This window comes from Dryobates pubescens, chromosome Z (genome assembly GCF_014839835.1).
Source record: "Dryobates pubescens isolate bDryPub1 chromosome Z, bDryPub1.pri, whole genome shotgun sequence".
Lineage (NCBI taxonomy): Eukaryota > Metazoa > Chordata > Aves > Piciformes > Picidae > Dryobates > Dryobates pubescens.
In genome coordinates, this window is record NC_071657.1 from 77,013,111 (window position 1) to 77,033,499 (window position 20,389).

General features: G+C 40.9%; 1 protein-coding gene across 1 annotated transcript in view; it reads right to left on the reverse strand.

Moving 5' to 3' along the window:
* The window catches only part of KIAA0825 (KIAA0825 ortholog), a 347,912-nt gene that overhangs the window by 174,784 nt on the left and 152,739 nt on the right, over positions 1-20,389 (reverse strand). Inside the window, exons 15-17 of the mRNA XM_054177960.1 lie at positions 17,132-17,365; positions 14,710-15,118; positions 5,643-5,799 (exon numbers count right to left, since the gene is read on the reverse strand). Coding sequence (XP_054033935.1) covers positions 5,643-5,799; positions 14,710-15,118; positions 17,132-17,365 — 800 coding nt within the window. The remainder of the gene's footprint in view (positions 1-5,642; positions 5,800-14,709; positions 15,119-17,131; positions 17,366-20,389) is intronic.

A 20,389-nucleotide genomic window follows, 5' to 3' on the forward strand; every position in this document is an offset into this window, starting at 1 on the left:
ACAAACCAACAAAAATACACAACTACAGAACAGGACCAGAAGATGTTAGGGGTTGGAACAGACCTCTGGCAACCATTAAGTTCAACCCCCCTGCCAGAGCAGGACCACAGAACCTAGCACACGTTGCACAGGAACACATCCACAGAGCTGGAAAATCTCCAGAGGAGACTCCACAACCCCTCTGGGCAGCCTGCTCCAGTGCTCTGTGACCCTTACAGTAAAGAAGTTCTTCCTCATGTTGAGCTGGAACTTCCTGCACTGTAGTTTCTATCCATTGCCCCTCGTACTATCCCAGGGTGCAAGTGAGCAGAGCCTGTACCCTCCCTCCTGACCCCCAGCCCTCAGATATTGATAGACATTTATTAAATCCCCTCTCAGTCTTCTCCTCTCCAGACTAAACAGCCAAAGGACTCTCAGCCTTTCCTCACAGGGCAGTACTCCAGTCCTTTAATCATCCTTGCAGACCTTCCTTGGACAGTTTAAGTGTTTTAAGTGGAATGCTCCTCAGTTCACTTAGAACTTTCAGGCACAACTTCATAGCGTGCTTGACAGCAATTCCTTAAAGGAGGGAATACATAATCTCTTACAAAACAGAAACATTTTTAAGAGTAACATCATTGTACAACAACCAACCTCCATGAACATCCAACAGAAGCAAATCAGAACAATCCAAGGCATTGTTCTGAAATCATCATAAAACGCTGTGTGTCAGTTCCCATTTCATAGAATCATAGAACAGTTTTGGTTGGAAAAGACCTCTAAGAATGAGTCTAAGCATCAGCCTCACACCATTAAACCATGTCCTAAAGTAAGCTGCCTATATCTATATCTGAATCTATATCTACATCTGAATCTATATCTACAACTCTATCTAATCTGTATACTTTTATTTTTATATATAATATTATATATAAGTATATATAATTACATATCTATTAGGTATATGCTGGCTATCATAGGATTTATTTTAAATGCTAAACTGTACACAAATATTTAAAGTCATTTTTTTGGTCAGCATTAAGCAGCCATGGCATGACTACAAATTAACCTTTTTGATGAACATGTACAAAACACGTTGTTTTAAAGCAGAGGATATAAATATTCCCCCACCTCTTAAACAATTTTTAATCGTTTAAGCAATCAAAGACTAAAACTCATTTATGATTTAAATGGCAATTTCAGAAACTATACTGCAACAGACGTGTGATTATTTTGGCCACAGTCTTTTCTGTTTTCACTTCTTAAACTACTGTGTAAATAAATCACCACTGCATGCCAATAAAGTGTTTTGATTAAACAGAACCATTTTATAAAGAGCTGGGTAATGAAACACTTACAGATCCATTTGCTGTGGAAGGACTACTGTGATTAAGCAGTTTATTGTTATGAAAATGAAGTCCATAACGATAGGAATGCCACAACATTGAGCAGGCACTCAAGGTGAGTCTTCATTAAGATGGGTGGATGCCCAAACTCCTGTTACTTCGCAGTACTATTGAGATGATAAGAATTATCAGGCAAAGGTGAAGGTAACCTCTAATCTACCTTTCCAGGTACCCTGTGCTCCTCAGAGGGTCTTTAAAGAATAGTTTCATCATCGGTATAACCTGATTCAACTGTGCTGTGGCCTGAAAGGCACAAGTTTCCTCCCAACCCACACAGACTGTAGCTGTTTCTCCCTTGTGTTGGCACTAGCATATGCTGTGAAATCAGCCAGAAAAAAAAGAGGAAGGTTTCAGCCAGATAAACAAGCCACAGGATTTCTAGCACTAGTACAAAGTGGGGGGGGCTAGGAGCCAGGAAGCACAAGGGCAAGAGAAAGAACAGGATTGTCTCTGCCAGTTCCATCCAATTGTCAGGACAGCCTAAGACAATCACAAAATAATCTAAGTGTATTCAATTTAAAAGAAAAAAAAAGTCAGTGATTTTTATTTTTGTTTATGTGTAATCCAGCTTGAAAACACACCCTAAATCAAACAGAATTGTTTTGGGTGGAAGAGACCTTTAAAATCATAAAGCACCCAGCACTGCCAGATCACCACGAAACCAGGTCCCTCAGCATCACATGTACACAGCTTTGAAAGCCTTCCAGAAATGGGGACTCCACCACTGCCCTGGGCAGCCTGGGACAGGTCTTGACAATAGAATCACAGATCATCAGAGGTTGTAAATGACATCCAGAGACCAACCCCTCCTGCCAAAGCAGGCTCAGCCAGGGTATTCTGTACAGGAATGCCTCCAGGCAGGTTTAGAAAGTCTCCAGAGAAGGAGACCACCCTTTGGGGGAAGAAATTAAAATTCCTTCCTCAAGCTGCACCAGGGGAAGTTCAGGCTCTAGGTGAGGAGAAAGTTCTTCACAGAGTTATTTGTCATTGGAATGGGCTGCCCAGGTAGGTGGTGGAGTCACTGTCCCTGGAGGTGTTCCAAAAGGGATTGGACATGGCACTTGAAGCCATGGTTTAGTTAGTCATGAGGTGTTGGGTGATAGGTGACTTGATGATCTCTGAGGTCTTTTCCAACCATGTTGATTCTGTGATTCTGTAAAATTACCTGTATTTTCTCATCCTACAAAAATACCTGTTGGGTTTTTTTGGTGTGGTTTTGAGGTTTTTTCCTCCCTCACTCATGACTTCATGCCATAACAAAGATTTTTAAAGTCATGGTGAGGGGGGTCCTCTCCCTGGAGGTGTTCAAGGCCAAGTCGGATGAAACCTTGAGCAGCCTGGGCTGGTGGGAAGTGTCCCTGCCCATGACAGAGGGTTTGGAACTGTATGATCTTCACAGTCCTTTCCAACCTAAACCATTCTGTGAATTTAAAAGACATTTATATACATTTACCATTTTTTTTTTTCATTAATGTTCTGCCTGCTACTCATTCATTTTCACAAAGTCTGTGGACAGCTGTCAAGCAGCCCAGCCCTCTGGGTGTCCCAGTGCCAGCAGAAGCAGATTCTGTTGGCTTTTAAGCAGAAATGCTGGAAATCACTGTCTGTGTTTGAACGTTTCAGGTAGCATACAGCTCGCCCCCTAGTACAGGCGTTTTTCCGCCTGCAAGATTGTGGGTTTACATTTCAACAAAGAGATTTATTCACCAACAGTAAATGCACTACTTTAAGAACTCTTTTAGAAGTACAGTACAGATTGCAGACCCCTGAAAGGGTCAAGTTTCAAAAATGAGAACTAAAGATAGAAGTGAAACCACGTTTGTGGACATGTGAGCTCTATCCTCACGATCACTGACTGGGCATGCAACCAAGTAGACAGAATATGATTGAGTCTGACAGCTCAGGAGAGTTGGTTTCTCTTTGGCAGCTATTAGTCAAAAATGCTTTTAAAAATGATTATTCTTCCTGATAAATACAGGAAGGTCTGTAGGCTGTTTTCAGTTCTACAGTATCTATTATAGATTTTTATAACATCATAGCTCTATTTCCAAAGACAGCCTGTAAGAATCTACTTTTTTTTTTTTGTTTTCCCCCACCTTCTTTCCCAAGGAAAATTATTGAGGACAACAATTTTCTGTCTCATCATTTTGTTCTCTGTTCACACACAATTATTAAGCACAGCAGCATAAAGATCTCCAAACTAATTTTAAGAACACGATCCCCTGACAGTCCAAGGAGTCTCCAAACAAAAGGAGGGACTTTTGAACAGACAATCAAATCTAATTCTTGGTAGTCATGAACATTAAACATGATCTAAGTCATGAAAAACACGAAAAACGATACTGAAAAGTGCATTATCATAACACCAAGCTAAGCATTAAAACGTTCTGCGATGGTTTCAAAGGCAATTTGAAACAACACTGCTAAGCCCTTCTGTGAAGACTTTTTTTCTTCTTTACAGAAAAAAAAAAAAAACAAGACAGTTTTTTCCACTGAGAAATGTTCTATATTTAACAAAGCTCTTAGTAGCTGCAGAAATTCAAGGAGAGACACCTGGGATGTGGAAAGCCAGGCTGAAGTCCCTCTTTCAACTAATTCTCTCAGCCTCTTACCTCCTATTGGAGCTGCTCCACTTCGTATAAATAACCAAATACTCACAGGAGTCAGACCTTGGATCAGGGTCTTCAGAACCCAGTATGGGCATTCTACACTTTTTGGTAGAGTTTGATTCTATTTTTGACCCCAGAAGTAACAGAATGGATTTTTTTTTTTTCCATTTATTTATTTTTTTTCCTAACAGTAATTTCTACAAGGCAGAACAACTCCAATGAGGAAAGGGACAGAGTTCCATGATGGCAACTAATGGTTTGGGGAATCAGTCTGGATGTGGGAGATGCAGCAGATCCAATTCCCTGGCCTACACCAGGCAGAATAATGATTCAAGGCTGCATATCCCTTGGTGACTGGCCTGACTAGGGGATTATGTGCTATTTTGGGAGGTCTTGCTCATCATCTTCCCCTCCACCCCCCCACTCCCCCAGCTCCTTTATACTTAAGAGTACTCCTGAATATGCTCCAGGTGAAAAGGTTTTGTTTGAACTGTTTTTACAGTAATAATTTTCACTTCATTTCCTGAACCACTTAATTGTTTGAGATGAAACTTGAAAAGACTCTGTATTGTATTAATACTGGGTTGCCATCTCTACCTTTGCTTCTAAAGCTTCCAAACGCAGGTGCATAAAGGTTGCTTTTAAGCCTGTACTTGGGAACTAAACAGTTGATCTGATTTTCAGCAGCACAGTGCCAGGACAGAGCTGCTCCCTATTGCCTTCAGACAAACCAGGTTTTTGGGTGGGTTTCCTTTGTTTGTTTATTTGTTTTGGTTTTTACTTTCTGTTTATTTTAGAAGAGGAAAAAAATAACCAACAAAAGAAAAATCTTGGCCTATGATTATATTTGCATTATTTAACATTTTATTATAACCACTTGCAATGATCTTAACAGCACCTGCTTATGCACTCAAGGTACAGCAACCTAGCAATTAAAGCTAATAAACAAAACACTCTTAATTACCACAGTCTAAGCAAACCTATGTTTATTTTAGTGCATAAATTCAGCATGCTTTTGGTAACTTGGGGCAATCTAGTACTGCCTTAGATAATTCTTTTTTACATTGCCTAAATTCCACAAGCAGCAAACAAAACTGAATGTGTTGGCTGCGGTTTCACTTGTACCTGAACAGAGTTGTCCAGATTTAAGTAAGGTTTTCCACATGGATGCATTTTCTTCCCCAGTGCAGCTGAAGAGTTGTTTTGTGCATTTTCACCCCCCCTTTTTCAAAATCGGCATTTATTTACCACATTTAATTTTACTTCCTGTAGCAGCTGATTTTTCACTAGCCTTGCTAATTTAAAAAAAAAAAAAAAAAAAGTTGAAGTGTTGGGTTTTTTTGTTTGGTTGGTTGTTTTTTTTTATCTCCTAGGAATGCATCTATGGTCTGCAATATGAGTCTGAAGGAGGTTTATGAGCCATACATAAATAAAAATCTACACTGTTTCCCATAAAGTCATCTTTTCCTCCCCCCCCCGTACAAATGCAGAAAAGCCTAAACTGAATGGATTCTATTACAACACAATATTGGATCTCATATTGACTTTAAGAAGGATTATCACCTCCTTGACTAACCCTTAGCTGCCAGCAGACGCTGCCTCAGGCCAGTACACACCTAATTGCTCGGTAAAAAGGCCGTTTCCCTACCTCATTGAGCCGGATGATGTGATAAATTTGCCTCAGGTACTCGCTGCCACCTGGTTTGTGGCAGATATCCAGGACCATCATGTTTATTTTCTGCTCAGTGACTCCAAGTGCAATGCCTCCTTCCTCTAACGTCGCACCTTCTCCTGTGGCTGAGGCACTAGAACACAGGAAAGACACAAATGTTCTTCAGTTAGGCTTCTAAAATGCAGACTATCAATACAAGGTCACGCTCAAAAAATACAACTATTAAAGCCATGTTATAAGTACTAATGTTAATTCAAAATTATGCTAAAAATAAAAATATAAATAAAAAGCCATATTAAAAAACACGAAGTCATGTTAAAAAAATAATGTTCAAAAATAAAAAGATTAAGACAATGTCATGTTCAAAAATACAAAGACTAAGACACTAAGTCATGATCAAATATAAAGTAATGCTGAAAGTACAAATAAACAGTCGTGTTGAAAATTACAAATATTAATACAAAGTAAAAAATACTAAGCCATGTCAAAAAATAAAGACATGTTAAAACATAGTCATGTTCAAAAACACAGACATGAACACAAGTCATGTTAAAAATACAGATATTACTAGAAAGTCATGTTAATAAAACCAGCCATGTTCAAAAGTGAAAACATTAATGGAAAGCCATGTTAAAAAGTGCAAATATTAATACAAATACAAAAATACAAATAGTCCAGTTCAAAGGCACAAATATTAATACAAATTCATGTTCAAAAATATGACTATTAATAAAAAGTCACATTCAAAAGACAAAATATTACTCTAACCTCACGATAAAGACAAAATATGAATAAACAGCCATGTTAAAACACAGATTACTAATACAAAATATTAATGGAAAAATCACATGCTAAAAAAAACCCACCACTTTTCAAGATGTGGGTTGCACTCAACAAATATTGTTGCATATACACTTCATAGGCCACTACATAAGTGTATAATAAAAGCTAAATAAGGTGGGGTTTTATTTTTTCATTAATCAAATTTTAATTGCTTTCATTCAAAAAATGAAGACACAAAACACTCTTTAAGGACACACAAGCAGCAAATATTCTTTCTGCCCCCCCTCCCCTTTTCCCACTGGAGAAGTATCTTTGCTGCTAGAACTGGCATTTGCATTTGATCTTTTGTACATTTTTCTCTGCCTGTCGCTGCAGATATTAAAGCATAATTAACATGTCAGGAAGGTAGCCATTACTCTAAGTATAGGTTAGAAGTTTTAAACTGAAGTCTTTTTCTTCCCACTGCTATGGTGGTAACCATTTTAAAGGTACCTATTTGCCACTTGTTGCACTAATTTTTTTTGCCCTGTGTTGCTCTTTTTTTTTTTTTTCCTCTCTTGTTGGAAGTATTTTTGTGAGCCTGCTACAAATTAAAAAATAAAAATCTGAGGTTGCAGGTCCAAATTACTCCAAAATGTGCATTTGAAACTGTGACCATTGCTAGGCTGCTCTCTCTGCATACAAACATGCAGCTGTGCACTTGCTTAGTATTGTACATTGAGAAAGCACAATGGAGAAGTAAATAGTAAGAGAAAAAAAAATGGTTGAGAAGTAAATAGTAAGAAGAAAAAAAATGGTTGAGAAGTAAATAGTAAGAAGAAAAAAAAAATGGTTGAGAAGTAAATAGTAAGAAGAAAAAAAAAATGGTTGAGAAGTAAATAGTAAGAAGAAAAAAAATGGTTGAGAAGTAAATAGTAAGAAGAAAAAAAAATGGTTGAGAAGTAAATAGTAAGAAGAAAAAAAAAATGGTTGAGAAGTAAATAGTAAGAAGAAAAAAAATGGTTGAGAAGTAAATAGTAAGAAGAAAAAAAATGGTTGAGAAGTAAATAGTAAGAAGAAAAAAAAATGGTTGAGAAGTAAATAGTAAGAAGAAAAAAAAATGGTTGAGAATCACAGAACCACCAAGGTTGGAAGAGTCCTCAAAGATCATCAAGTCCAACCTGTTACCACAGACCTCATGACTAGACCATGGCACCAAGTGCCAAGTCCAATCCCCTCTTGAACACCTCCAGGGACGGTGACTCCACCACCTCCCTGGGCAGCACATTCCAATGATGAATGACTCGCTCAGTGAAGAACTTTCTCCTCACCTTGAGCCTAAACTTCCCCTGGGGCAGCTTGAAGTAAATTAAGAGAAAAAAAAAAAATGTTCAGAAGTAAATATGAAGAGAGTACTAAGAAGAGAGTACTAAGAAGAGAGTACTAAGAAGAGAGTACTAAGAAGAGAGTACTAAGAAGAGAGTACTAAGAAGAGAGTACTAAGAAGAGAGTACTAAGAAGAGAGTACTAAGAAGAGAGTACTAAGAAGAGAGTACTAAGAAGAGAGTACTAAGAAGAGAGTACTATCACTAATTATTTTATTCAATTATGAGAACTGCAACATGACTATTTTTTGGCACCTTGACATGAATGTGTCTAGAACATGTAAGACTATATTATCCCATCTACAGTGATTACTGGGTTAATTTGAAATATACTAAGGAAGCTTCCTGAATTTAGAAACAAACAAACAAACAAAAAGTAGTTTATTTTTTTTAGAAGTGGAACACAAAAACCCCTAACTCAGAAGAAAACCAAACTGAACAAAAATCCCAAACAAACCCAAAACCCCAAACCAAACCTGAAAAACTCAAAACTAGCAAACAAACCAAAACCACAAACACACAGAGCCAAACAAATCCCCCAAAAAACAACAACAAATCCCACATAACCCCCCCCCAAAAAAAATCCCCAAACAACAAAAAACCTCAAACCAAAGCAACAAAAACCCTCAACCAAACAACAACCAACCAAAACAAACCCAAGCAAAGGCCAAGGAAAAAAACCACCACCATAAAACAACCCAAACCAAACAAACCTCGAACCAAAACAAGCAAAACCTCAAAACCACAAATAAAGGCCAAAACTCAACCCAACCCAACCCCACTAACAAAAAACACCACCAAACAAACAAAATCCCACCAGAATACCAAACAAAAACCCCCAAACCCAACAAAACCCCAACCCAAACCAACAAACAAAATAACCCCACAAAAACCCCCAACCAACCAAGCAAAGTTTAGGGTTAGGACCCAACCAAAAATCTGCAATAATCTGGGTCAGCGTTCTGTAGGCTGCAGTGTAGTGTTGAAACTGTGCCAGGATTGCAAAGGTAGCTGTGCTGAAAGCTGCTGTTTGACCCTGCAGGCTCCCTGAAATGCTCCCCAGCTGCTGGGCATTAGATCTGATATTGCTTCCATATGCATCCTCAGAACATCTTACAGAGTAAATAGTTCCAAAAAATACAAACTATAATTTTGCTCTTTGCTGAGTGGAAGCAAGTGACACTCTGTTATTAGGGTGGGTTTCACAGAAGAGCTCCAGAGAAACTGATCTTTTAAAATGAAAGCACATTTAGGGCTGATCTTTTGATGCCACATAGAGAGAAAACCTGAAATTCTTGTCAAACTCCTTTAGCTGCTGACATTGAGAAAGTTGAGGACCTCTGGCAAAGGAGTGTATCAGTGTCAGCACCCAAATTGTATCCTTTCCTGTCCATCAGTGTGCAGGTGAAGCAGATGATTGGATTCAGTCAGCGAGATGATTAATGAGTTCCTCTCTGGATTTGGGACTGCCTATCAATCATGTCATTAGGAAGAATGTGCCCTGAAAGAGGCAGACCTCAGCCAAGGAATAACTGCATTCATCTTAATCTGTATATGCAGCCAGCCAGCCAAGTCAGGGTCACCATGATGAAAAACAATAATCTTCAACTCAACAAATTATTTCGCAGAGGCAGACGTTTCTCTTCTTCTGATGCCCCTCAGAATCCAACCTGGGCTGTTTACAGCCCTGCTGCTACCACGAAGGCAAGGTTATTTTAATGAATAGTAATGCCCAGGCAGCACACAAGACAGGCTGCCTCTTCCTGAAGCTGACCAGGGAAGATTTATTTATTTATTTATTTTCACCTAGGGGAAAAAAAAAAACAAACCAACAAACCAAAACCTAAGTTGAATTTATATATCATATTGAGGCTTTCTATGTAGCTTTGCAGTCCTGCCAACAATAACAACACCAAATCCAGCAAAGAGTTGTTCTGATACAGACCCAGGGCACTTCAAGGTGTTTCACAGGCTCACAGGATGTTAAGGGTTGGAAGGGACCTCAGGAGATTATCAAGTCCAACCCCCCTGCCAGAGCAGGACCATAGAATCCAGCACAGGTCACACAGGAATGCAACCAGACAGGGCTTAAAAGTCTCCAGAGAAGGAGAATCCACAGCCTCTCAGAGTAGCCTGTTGCAGGGCTCTGTGACCCTCACAGTGAAGAAGCTCCTCCTCATGTTGAGATGGAACCTCCTGTGCTGCAGTTTCTATCCATTGCACCTTGTCCTATCTCAGGGTGCAACTGACAACTCTGCAGGTGAATGTCCAAACAAATGTTTGAAATCCATGGGGTTTGTTTCCTTCTTCACACTCCATCTATTAAACATTTTGAAGTATAAATGAATGTGCAGACAGCTTGTCACTAATTATGAAAAGGTTACAAAATCCTTTAATCATGAAGTGGTTACCATCATTTCACACAAACCTAGGTTTTCAAAGGTGATCACTCCTATTCCAAATGAATACACCTGAACATCACAAATCTTCTCTTGAATGATCTGCTATTAGTTTGGGGATTACGTGACCTCTACTTAGTTTAATTTAATAGCTTTAATGTATGTGCTTTACCATTTGCATTTATAATAATATTTTATCTTTAGTTTGCATATCTCAGCTATTAAATAACTAGATTCCTCTCCCCACCCCCAAATTGACTAGTGCTATTCAATGTATTCATCAACAACCTAGCTGAGGACAGAGAGTACACCATCAGCAAGTTTGCTGATGACACAAAACTGGGTGTTAGGAAGAAGTTCTATACAGAGAGAGTGATTGCCCATTGGAATGGGCTGCTGGGGGAGGTGGTGGAGTCACCATCATTGAAGGTGTTCAGGAGGAGACTTGATGGGGTGCTTGGTGCCATGGGTTAGTTGTTTAGGTGGGTTGGATTGGTTGATGGGTTGGACATGATGATCTTGAAGGTCTCTTCCAACCTGGTTTATTCTACGTTTTCTATTCTATGTATTCTATGGGTGGAGTGGCTGACATCCCCTCAGGTTGTGCTGCCATCCAGCCAGACTTAGGCTGAGAGTTGGGCAGGGAAAAATGGAATTAAATTCAACAAGGGCAAGGGTAGAACCTTGCACCTGGGAAAGAACAACCCCATGGAGCAGGATAGACTGGGGACTGGCCTGCTAGAAAGCAGTGAAGGGGAAAAGGACCTGGGGTCCTGGTGAATGGGAGGTTGACCAAGGGCCAACAATGTGCTGTGAGTCCGTGGTATTTGAAGATAAAATGCTAGGGGGGAAATTATGCTAGACTCAGCTTCATCAGCTAGTTCATCAGCAAATTTGCAGATGACACCAAGTTCGGAGCAGATGTTGGTCAGTTAGAGGGTGGAAAGGCTCTGCAGAGGGACCTCGACCGACTGGACAGATGGGCAGAGTCCAATGGGATGGCATTTAACAAGTCCAAGTGCCGGGTGCTGCACTTTGGCCACAACAACCCCATGCAGAACTACAGGCTGGGGTCAGAGTGGCTGGAGAGCTGCCAAACAGAGAGGGACCTGGGGGTGCTGATTGACAGCCTCCTAAACATGAGCCAGCAGTGTGCCCAGGCAGCCAAGAGGGCCAATGGCATCCTGGCCTGCATTAGGAATAGTGTGGCCAGCAGGAGCAGGGAGGTCATTGTGCCCCTGTACTCTGCATTGGTTAGGCCACACCTTGAGTCCTGTGACCAGTTCTGGGCCCCTCAGTTTAAGGACACTGAGACACTTGAACGTGTCCAGAGAAGGGCAACAAGGCTGGGGAGAAGCCTTGAGCACAGCACTATGAGGAGAGGCTGAGGGAGCTGGGATTGTTTAGCCTGGAGAAGAGGAGGCTCAGGGGTGACCTCATTGACCTCTACAACTACCTGAAAGGTGCTTGTAGCCAGGAAGGGGTTGGTCTCTTCCCCCAGGTAACCAGCACCAGAACAAGGGGACACAGTCTCAAGCTGCACCAGGGAAGATATAGACTTGAGGCGAGGAGAAAATTCTTCACCGAGTGAGTCATTCGTCATTGGAATGTGCTGCCCAGGGAGGTGGTGGAGTCACCGTCCCTGGAGGTGTTCAAGAGGGGATTGGACGTGGCACTTGGTGCCATGGTCTAGTCATGAGGTCTGTGGTGACAGGTTGGACTCAATGATCCTTGGGGTCTCTTCCAACCTTACTGATACTGTGAGACTCCTGTTGCAGAAATCCCAGTGAAGACAGGGGACTTAGTTTCACAACTACATCATGTATCTACTCACTTGGAGAGCAGGTAATACATCCTTCAGTTTTTTGGGTAAGCTTAAAATTAGGAGCACCAATCACAGACTAGTTCTCACTTTGCTTGACACTGGAAACATTTTTCCCAGATTTGTTTCCCACAGCCTGAAATCCAATGGATAACACAGTATTTATTTGTGGTCTGTTAGAAAAGAAAACTTTAAAATTCTCAGCTCCAGAAGCAATGCAGATACTGAAGTTTTAATTTGTAGAGGTTATTCACAATATTGCCTTACTCTGAATTTGTATCTTTTAGGAACTGCCTAGTCTCTCAGTGACATTGGAAATTGTATTATGGAACCATTCTGCTAAGTGTCAATTTAGGCATTACTGTTATGGGCTTTTTATTCTATGACTCTTTCAGTCATTGGCATCTGGCTTCAATCTTCTAATCACTGGATTAGAGCTTGTAAATTAGTATTAAATGGAAATGTAAAGATGACAAAGGTCAGTGTCAATGAGCATTCCTGTGACACTATCACTGCTCATTGCTACTCCTGCTGAATGACTACTGGAAGGAGCAGGATCCTGCACTGCATGAGTCTGCTCACTGGCATCAGTGATTCCAGCCTACAACCACTACATCCTTTGATTACATGGACACTTATTGTCAGCACAGCAACAACTGCAGCCTTCAAGATTATGCATTACAAAACCCCAGCAATCTTACCTTCAGCAGTCAACAATTTAATCCAGTAAATCATGTAACTCCAATCAATCCAATATTAGAAAGCTGATTGTATTTTCATAGAGTGACTTCAGTATCGAATCAGGCTTGACTAGGAACACACTGACATCTACACAGCTCCTTGGAAAAAATCTTTACAAGGATCTAAACCACTTGGACCTGAATCTCAAACCTGCAGGCAAGGCTGATAGTCCTTCAGAAAGGCACAGCAGGGTACTCTCCATGTGCTGTTTTCATATATCCTACTCTCTCTCAGGCTTTGTTATGTTTTAGAGTGAAGCAGGCATAGAATAGAATAGAATAGAATAGAATAGAATAGAATAGAATAGAATAGAATAGAATAGAATAGAATAGAATAGAATTAACCAGGTTGGAAAAGACCTTTGAGATCATCAAGTCCAACCTATCAGCCAACACTATCTAATCAACTAAACCATGGCACCAAGCACCCCATCCAGTCTCCTCCTGAACACCTCCAGTGATGGTGATTCCACCACCTCCCTGGGCAGCCCATTCCAATGGGCAATCACTCTTTCTGTGAAGAACTTCTTCCCAGCATCCAGCCTAAACCTCCCCTGGTGCAGCTTGAGACACTGTGCTCTTGTTCTGTCACAGGCTGCCTGGGAGAAGAGACCAACCCCCACCTGGCTACAACCTCCCTTCAGGTAGTTGTAGAGAGCAATGAGGTCTCCCCTGAGCCTCCTCTTCTCCAGGCTAAGCAACCCCAGCTCCCTCAGTCTCTCCTCACAGGGCTTGTGCTCCAAAGCCCTCCCCAGCTTCGTTGCCCTTGTCTGGACACATTCCAGCAACTCAACATCTTTCCTAAACTGAGGGGCCCAGAACAGGACTCAAGATGTGGCCTAACCAGTGCAGTGTACAGGGGCAGAATGACCTCTCTGCTCCTGCTCGCCACACTATTCCTGATGCAGGCCAGGATGCCATCGGCCTTCTTGGACACCTGGGCACACTGCTGGCTCATGTTCACCCTACTATCTACCAGTACCCCCAGGTCCCTCTCTGCCTGGTCGCTCTCCAGACACTCTGACCCCAGCCTGTAGCTCTGCATGGGGTTGTTGCGGCCAAAGTGTAGAACCTAGCAGTTAGATGTGTTAAATCTCATGCCCTTGGACTCTGCCCTTCTGTCCAGCCTGTCAAGGTCCCTCTGCTTACTCACAGATGAACACTGAAAGCTTTCCATAGTTCCTCTTAATTTAATCACTTCAGCAAAATAAATTTATAGATAGATTGTGGTGCCTTCTATTCAGTGCACCTGTCCACATCCTGGGTGATACACCAACTAAACTGTCCAGATTTTGGAATCATCATGAAAATATGAAATCTCTAAGTGCTATGAAGACACAGTTCCAATGGAAGAACCATTGTTTACTGTTTCAGCAGTGCAATTAAGCTGGGTCACAGAATCACAGAAACATTCAGCTTGGTACAGACTCTCAGGATCACCAAGTCCAACCTATAACCCTACTCTATGAGGTTCACCTCTAAACTATATCCCCAGGCACCACATGCAAACCACCTTTAAACACATCTAGGGTTGGTGACTTCAGCACCTCCCTGGACAGCACATTCCAATGCCTGACCACTCTTGCTGGGAAAAAATGTTTCCTAATGTCCATTCTAAATCTGCCCATTAGTAGCTTGAGGCCATTCCTTCTTGTTCTATCACCAGCACCAGCCTCTCCACAAATTCCCTTCAGACAGTTGCAGACAGAAATGAGGTCTCCCCTCAGTCTCCTCTTTTCCAGACTACACAACCCCAGCTCTTTCAGTCGCTCTCCATAAGATTTATTCTCCATCAATATTACGAACTAATCTGTTTCTTGTAAGATCAGCTGTTCAACTGGCATTTTTAAAGCTGAACAACAGACCTAAGCATGAAAATAATCCAGTAAAATGAAAGACAAACAACAAACATGTGAACAAATACTACTTTCTTACCAGTCTGTGCTCAACTTCCTTGCCTTCAGCAACTGGCTTTCAATCCAGTTTGGTCTTTGCTGTTCAATGCTTTGTATAACCTTCTGGGTCACTTGCTTAGGACCGCTCTTCTGCTTTCCCATGATGCTCTCCAAGCACACACGAACTAAACTGAGCTTTTCTTTGCTCCACCTGTCAAGTGTTGCACCTGTTAAAAGTTCTGCAGTATTTCCATCCTCAAATATCCGACATATAATTACAATCAAGTTCCAGACAAGCAGACCAGCTTTCTTCAATTCAGCAAAGTTTCTTGACATTTTTCTCTCAGCCAGAAAAAAGAAGTACTTAATTGGGGGAGGCAAACATGCAATCACTGTAGGTAACTTGCTGATTACAATAGATACTGCCTGAGCTGCAAGCCTTGTGAAGCCTTAAAAAAAAAAAAATAAGGAAAGAAAGAAAAGAAGATATGATTAACATTAACATTCCAGTTCTATCACAGCATGCTTCTGAATGTTGTATGATAATTTCTAACTTTCTTTTGTACTGGAAATGGGTGAAAAGCTTAAGTACTCAACACTGTAGCTTGACTTCTATTGTGCCTCCTCCACATAAATCCCACAAAATCTAAATAAATAACATGAATTAAAAACAGAGAACCTAGAAAATTTAGAATTCAGACTGTGACTCTCTTAACAATTAGTCCTGCTGTGCACAGTTACTACAGAATAAATGGGAAAAGACATCACCCAGGTATTCTGAATGGTACAAAAAAGTTGTCTTCAGGATTAGAGTGGAACCAGAATGGGACCCAAGACTCCAGATGTAGCCTCACCAGGGCAGAATAGAGAGGGAAGAGAATCTCTTTTACTTGCTGGCTACACTCTTCTTGATGCACCCCAGAAGACCATTGGCCTTCTTGCACATTCCTGGCCCCAGAACTTCAAAGTCCCTCTCCACGGAGCTGTTAACTTAGATATGTTAGACATAGGTAGCAGGAAAACATACACCAAACTGATCCACAAAAGAGAGCCAAGATCTTAAAATACATTAAAATGAAACCACAACCAACCAAGAAATCCTTGACTCATTGCACCTGTAAATAAGACAAACAAACAAACAAAAAGCCAGATCTGTTCTAAGTGTCACACAGCCAATTTAATTTGTCCACTAAGCCTGAGCTTCACCTCTCACTGTTATCAGTTCAGGCTCAGGAATAGCTTAAAATAGCCACACAAGCTCTAGATTAAAGTGAGTGAGTGTGCAGTAATTATACTGCTATATCCATATGCCTCAGTCAAAATGATGAATAGTAGATGGAAAGGAAGAATAGATTGCTGCCCACCCTGGCTTGCCCAAAAGCCGCCTACCCAGAATTTCATGCCTGAATATATGACTGTATGGAAAAGAATAAGTTGACACTTTAATGGCAATATATTTATGGTGAAATGTTTCCAGAAGTTAGCTTTTTTTTTTAAATGATGGGGACCTGTAGGCTGTGAATCCCAAACATGCCAGACTTCCACTACAGCTCACCTCAGGAGGTTCCTGCACACCACCACATGGGTCTGGGCAAATGGAGATTTCATTTTCTTATTCTAGGGAGTTCAAACTGTCCACATTGAGATCAGGCTGAGTATCAGCTGCCAAAATGAGCTGATCAAATGCCACGTCTATGTTAATTCTACTTGAGACCCCTCCCTGGAGGTGTTGAAGGCCAGCCTGGATGAGGCTTTGAGCAACCTAGTCTAGTGGAAGCTGTCTCTGCCCATGGCAGGGCAGTTGGAACTGGATGATCTTCAAGATCCATTCCAACCCAAACCATTCTATGAATCTATGAATCTAATCTATAAATTATACACTAGGAATAATCTTCAGATCCAATCCCCTTCACAACATCTATTACATACATTATTTCTCTTTCTTCAGTAAGTGTTTCAACAGCCAAGAAGCAGCAATTTCCATACCAGTTTCAGTGCTATTCAAACATAAATTGCTGTTGCAAAGTTGGGTTTAATAAGTTCATTATCATTTCAGACAACACTGTGTATATAAATTTAAACAGTCCTGACTGGAAGGATGATAACTAGGAGAAGAACTGGTTACAGCCATGATGACAAGAGCATAGACATTATGCTTTATTCTGCCTTGAATCCCACCTTACTACTGCCAGATGCTAAGTACATTTTTAGTACTATTATATCAGTACTACAATACTGATTATGCTAAAAAGCTTCTTTGTGTATGGGTGTAAGCCTCAAGAAAAAGGCACTGAATTTTAACACCAAGTAGTCTAAATAAAACACAGGATGCTTGGTTTTGTTCATTGTCAAACTGCAGTGCTCATGAATTACAGCCATTCAGTTTTGCTATATATATATTCATTAAAAAAGGGTACCAAGTTTTTAGGACCAGTTAATAAAACAGTATACATTTCACCCACATTTTCCAGATTCTTTTCTCTTCATCTCCCGAGGAGTGTAATTCCATTCCTTAGGAACTGTTTTCAGTAAACTTTCAGACACTATTTGCTTGTGCTGGTAGGTTCCATAGTTTTCTGTTGCCTCCCATGAATGCATCAAAGAAATTATCTGCTTGATGATACCCTTGACTGAATTAATCAAAGTCAACTTCAAGCATCTGATAACCTCTGGCTCCGGCTCACCACAACTGGAAACTTCAGAAGAGAGAATTATTAAATATTCAGTGAGTGTAGTCATTTGTGCAAATCTGTTTCAGAAGGAAGGGTTTCAGAATTCTTATGGAAAGTAAAGTAAAAACATTACAATTCATAGCAACTTATTAGAACTATTGACCTGCCACAAAATAAAGAAAGAGTTTAAACAAGGGAGTATCTCCTATCGTCTTAATATAGTAGTGGGAACATCCATATCAGTATTATCAGCAACAACCATTGATAATTATAATAATGATGATCATCATGATGATAATAAGAACAGAATCATGGAACGATTTGGGTTGGAAGGGACCTCAAATATCATCCAGTTCCAACCTCCTGCCATGGGCAGGGACACTTCCCACCAGCTCAAGGCCTCATCCAACCCGGCCATGAACACCTCCAGGGAGGAGGCAGCCACAGCCTCCCTGGACAACCTGTTCCAGTGTCTTCCTACCCTCACTCTCAAGAATTTCCTTATCTCCAGCCTCAATCTCCCCTCTTCCAACTCAAAGCCTTTGCCCCTTGTCCTGTCACTCCCAGCCCATGTCCAAAGTCTCTCCCCAGCTCTCCTGTAACCCCTTTGGGTATGGAAGGCTGCTCTAAGGTCTCCCCATAGGTAAATAAATAAATAGTAAATAACAATATCAAATAACAACAATAACAGTAATAATAAAAAGTTAACAACAACAACAACAACAACAACAATAATAATAATAATAATAATAATAATAATAATAATAATAATAATAATAATAATCATCCAAGGTTGGAAGAGACCTCAAAGATCATTGAGTCCAACCTGTCACCACAGACCTCATGACTAAACCATGGCACCAAGTGCCACATCCAATCCTCTCTTTAATATCTCCAGAGATGGTGACTCCATCACCTCCCTGGGCAGCACAGTCCAATGATAAATGACTCTCTCAGTGAAGAACTTTCTCCTTACCTTGAGCCTAAACCTCCCCTGGTGCAGCTTGAGACTGTGTCCCCTTGTTCTGGTGCTGGTTGCCTGGGAGAAGAGACCAACTGCCTCCTGGCTACAACCACCTTTCAGGAAGTTGTAGAGGGCAATAAGGTCTCCCCTGAGCCTCCTCTTCTCCAGGCTAAACAATCCCAGCTCCCTCAGCCTCTCCTCACAAGGCTGTGCTCAAGGCCTCTCCCCAGCCTCGTTGCCCTTCTCGGGACACGTTCAAGTGTTCAATGTCCTTTTTAAAGAACTTATTGTTGTTGATGTTGTTATGTTTTCCTTTCTTTATCCTGATTTTTCCATCATTATGTTTCAGAAAATTTAAGCTGACTGATGTATTTTTTTTATATAGACTACTTTGAATTAATGGTTAGACATCAGTGAGGCAAACAGATATACCTGGGGTTTTTTTCTGCTTCTGTATCCTGATAGTATTAACGAAGTCACATGTTTTAGATATGCAAACTGTTATACTAAAGGACAGGTAAGGTAAAAAAAAGGGTTTGGGAAACAAGGATGCATACAAATAATAGTCACCCACAGAGGCATAACATGTTATTAGAGACTGCATGTTGAAAACAGACCATCCTAAACACAGTCATTGAAACAGAACAAGTATCATTCTTCTCCAAATCCTCAATACCACAAAGAATTGCAGTTTCCCCACTGCTGTGGAACAGCAGTTCCCAGGCATGGTGCTGCACAACATATCAGAGATGACTTCTGACTACGTTAGGTCCTTTGCTCATACTTCCGTTTCTCAGTATATTTTGCTGATCTAAGTTTTAATTCTTCTCCTCATGGCCTTCTGGAAGCTTTCATGCAATATTTATGCATGTTTTTTCTTTCTCTTATACTTTAGACTTCTAGTTCATGAAATCCTATTTTCCTCTGAGGAATACCTAAGCACTTTTACCACCATATTCTATTTTGATATCTCCATTTTGACATATCTGTTTGATATTGACATTGTGGCAGTTTGAGGCAAGGTGCCTTTATGAAACCACAAAGCTGAAGACCTCCAGAGGGTGGCCAGAGTGTCCAGGAGGTAGACTGGAGGATATATTTCATGCCCATAAGTCCTGCATCCCTACAAAACTGGCTGTAGAATCAGCTTTCTTTCCTTTTTCCTTCCCTCTCTGCTCCTGGAAGGACGTGCAGGATGTTATCTTCTTGGTGGGGGAGTGAGGCCTGGAGTTTGGCTTTGGCAATGCTGCCAATTAGTCCTGGAGCTGCCTAATTGGGGCCTGGAGCTGCCAAGTTGAATTTTTGCTGTGTCACAATGGTGTGGCATGGAAGGTAGAGAGGCTTGGTAGGGGGAGGCATGAAGGCTTGTGTTTGTAGCCTGGTTTAAAGGGAGGCTTGTGTGAGGCTGTGGCTTAATGAGCTCCCGTGTTAAGCCCCGCTTATGGATTTTGGTGTATTTCATATGCTTTGTACTGTTGTATATAGTTGTGAACAGCCTTTCCATTTAAACTTTCCAACTCTTCAGTCCTCTGTGTGAAGCATTTTTCTTTTGCTCCTTTTCAAAGAGGTGAAAGAGCGAATCTGTCTTGCACTAAACCAAGACAGATATCTATTGGATATTTGGAATTCTGTTTCCCCTCTTAAAATCCCCAATTGTCTTCCTCTGTTTCCTTTTAAGATTTCCACCATTTCAGCCATCACCTGCAAGATGACTTTTACAAATATCAGCTCTTTCCTGGTTGAATACTGCTGGGGCAGCATTAGTTGCTGTAATTTTGAGGTCAGTTCTCCCTCTCCATGCAAAAATGGGATCCTTTCTGACTGCTGGCAGCAGGGGATATACGCCCACCAGAATTCCTGTCCCTCATTAGGAGACCTTCCTTTTTCTACTCTCCTTTAATATTTTCTTTTAGAGCCTGTGTTGGTAGAGAGCTACAGAAATGATCTACTGCCTGTCTGATGGTAAGACACTTAAGGAAATCAAGGGTCCTGGCTGACCACACCACTCTCACCTCTGCTTTCTTCAGACCTTTCACCACTCCTACCATGACCTGATTGCCCCAAAATTGCCACTTCAATTAGAC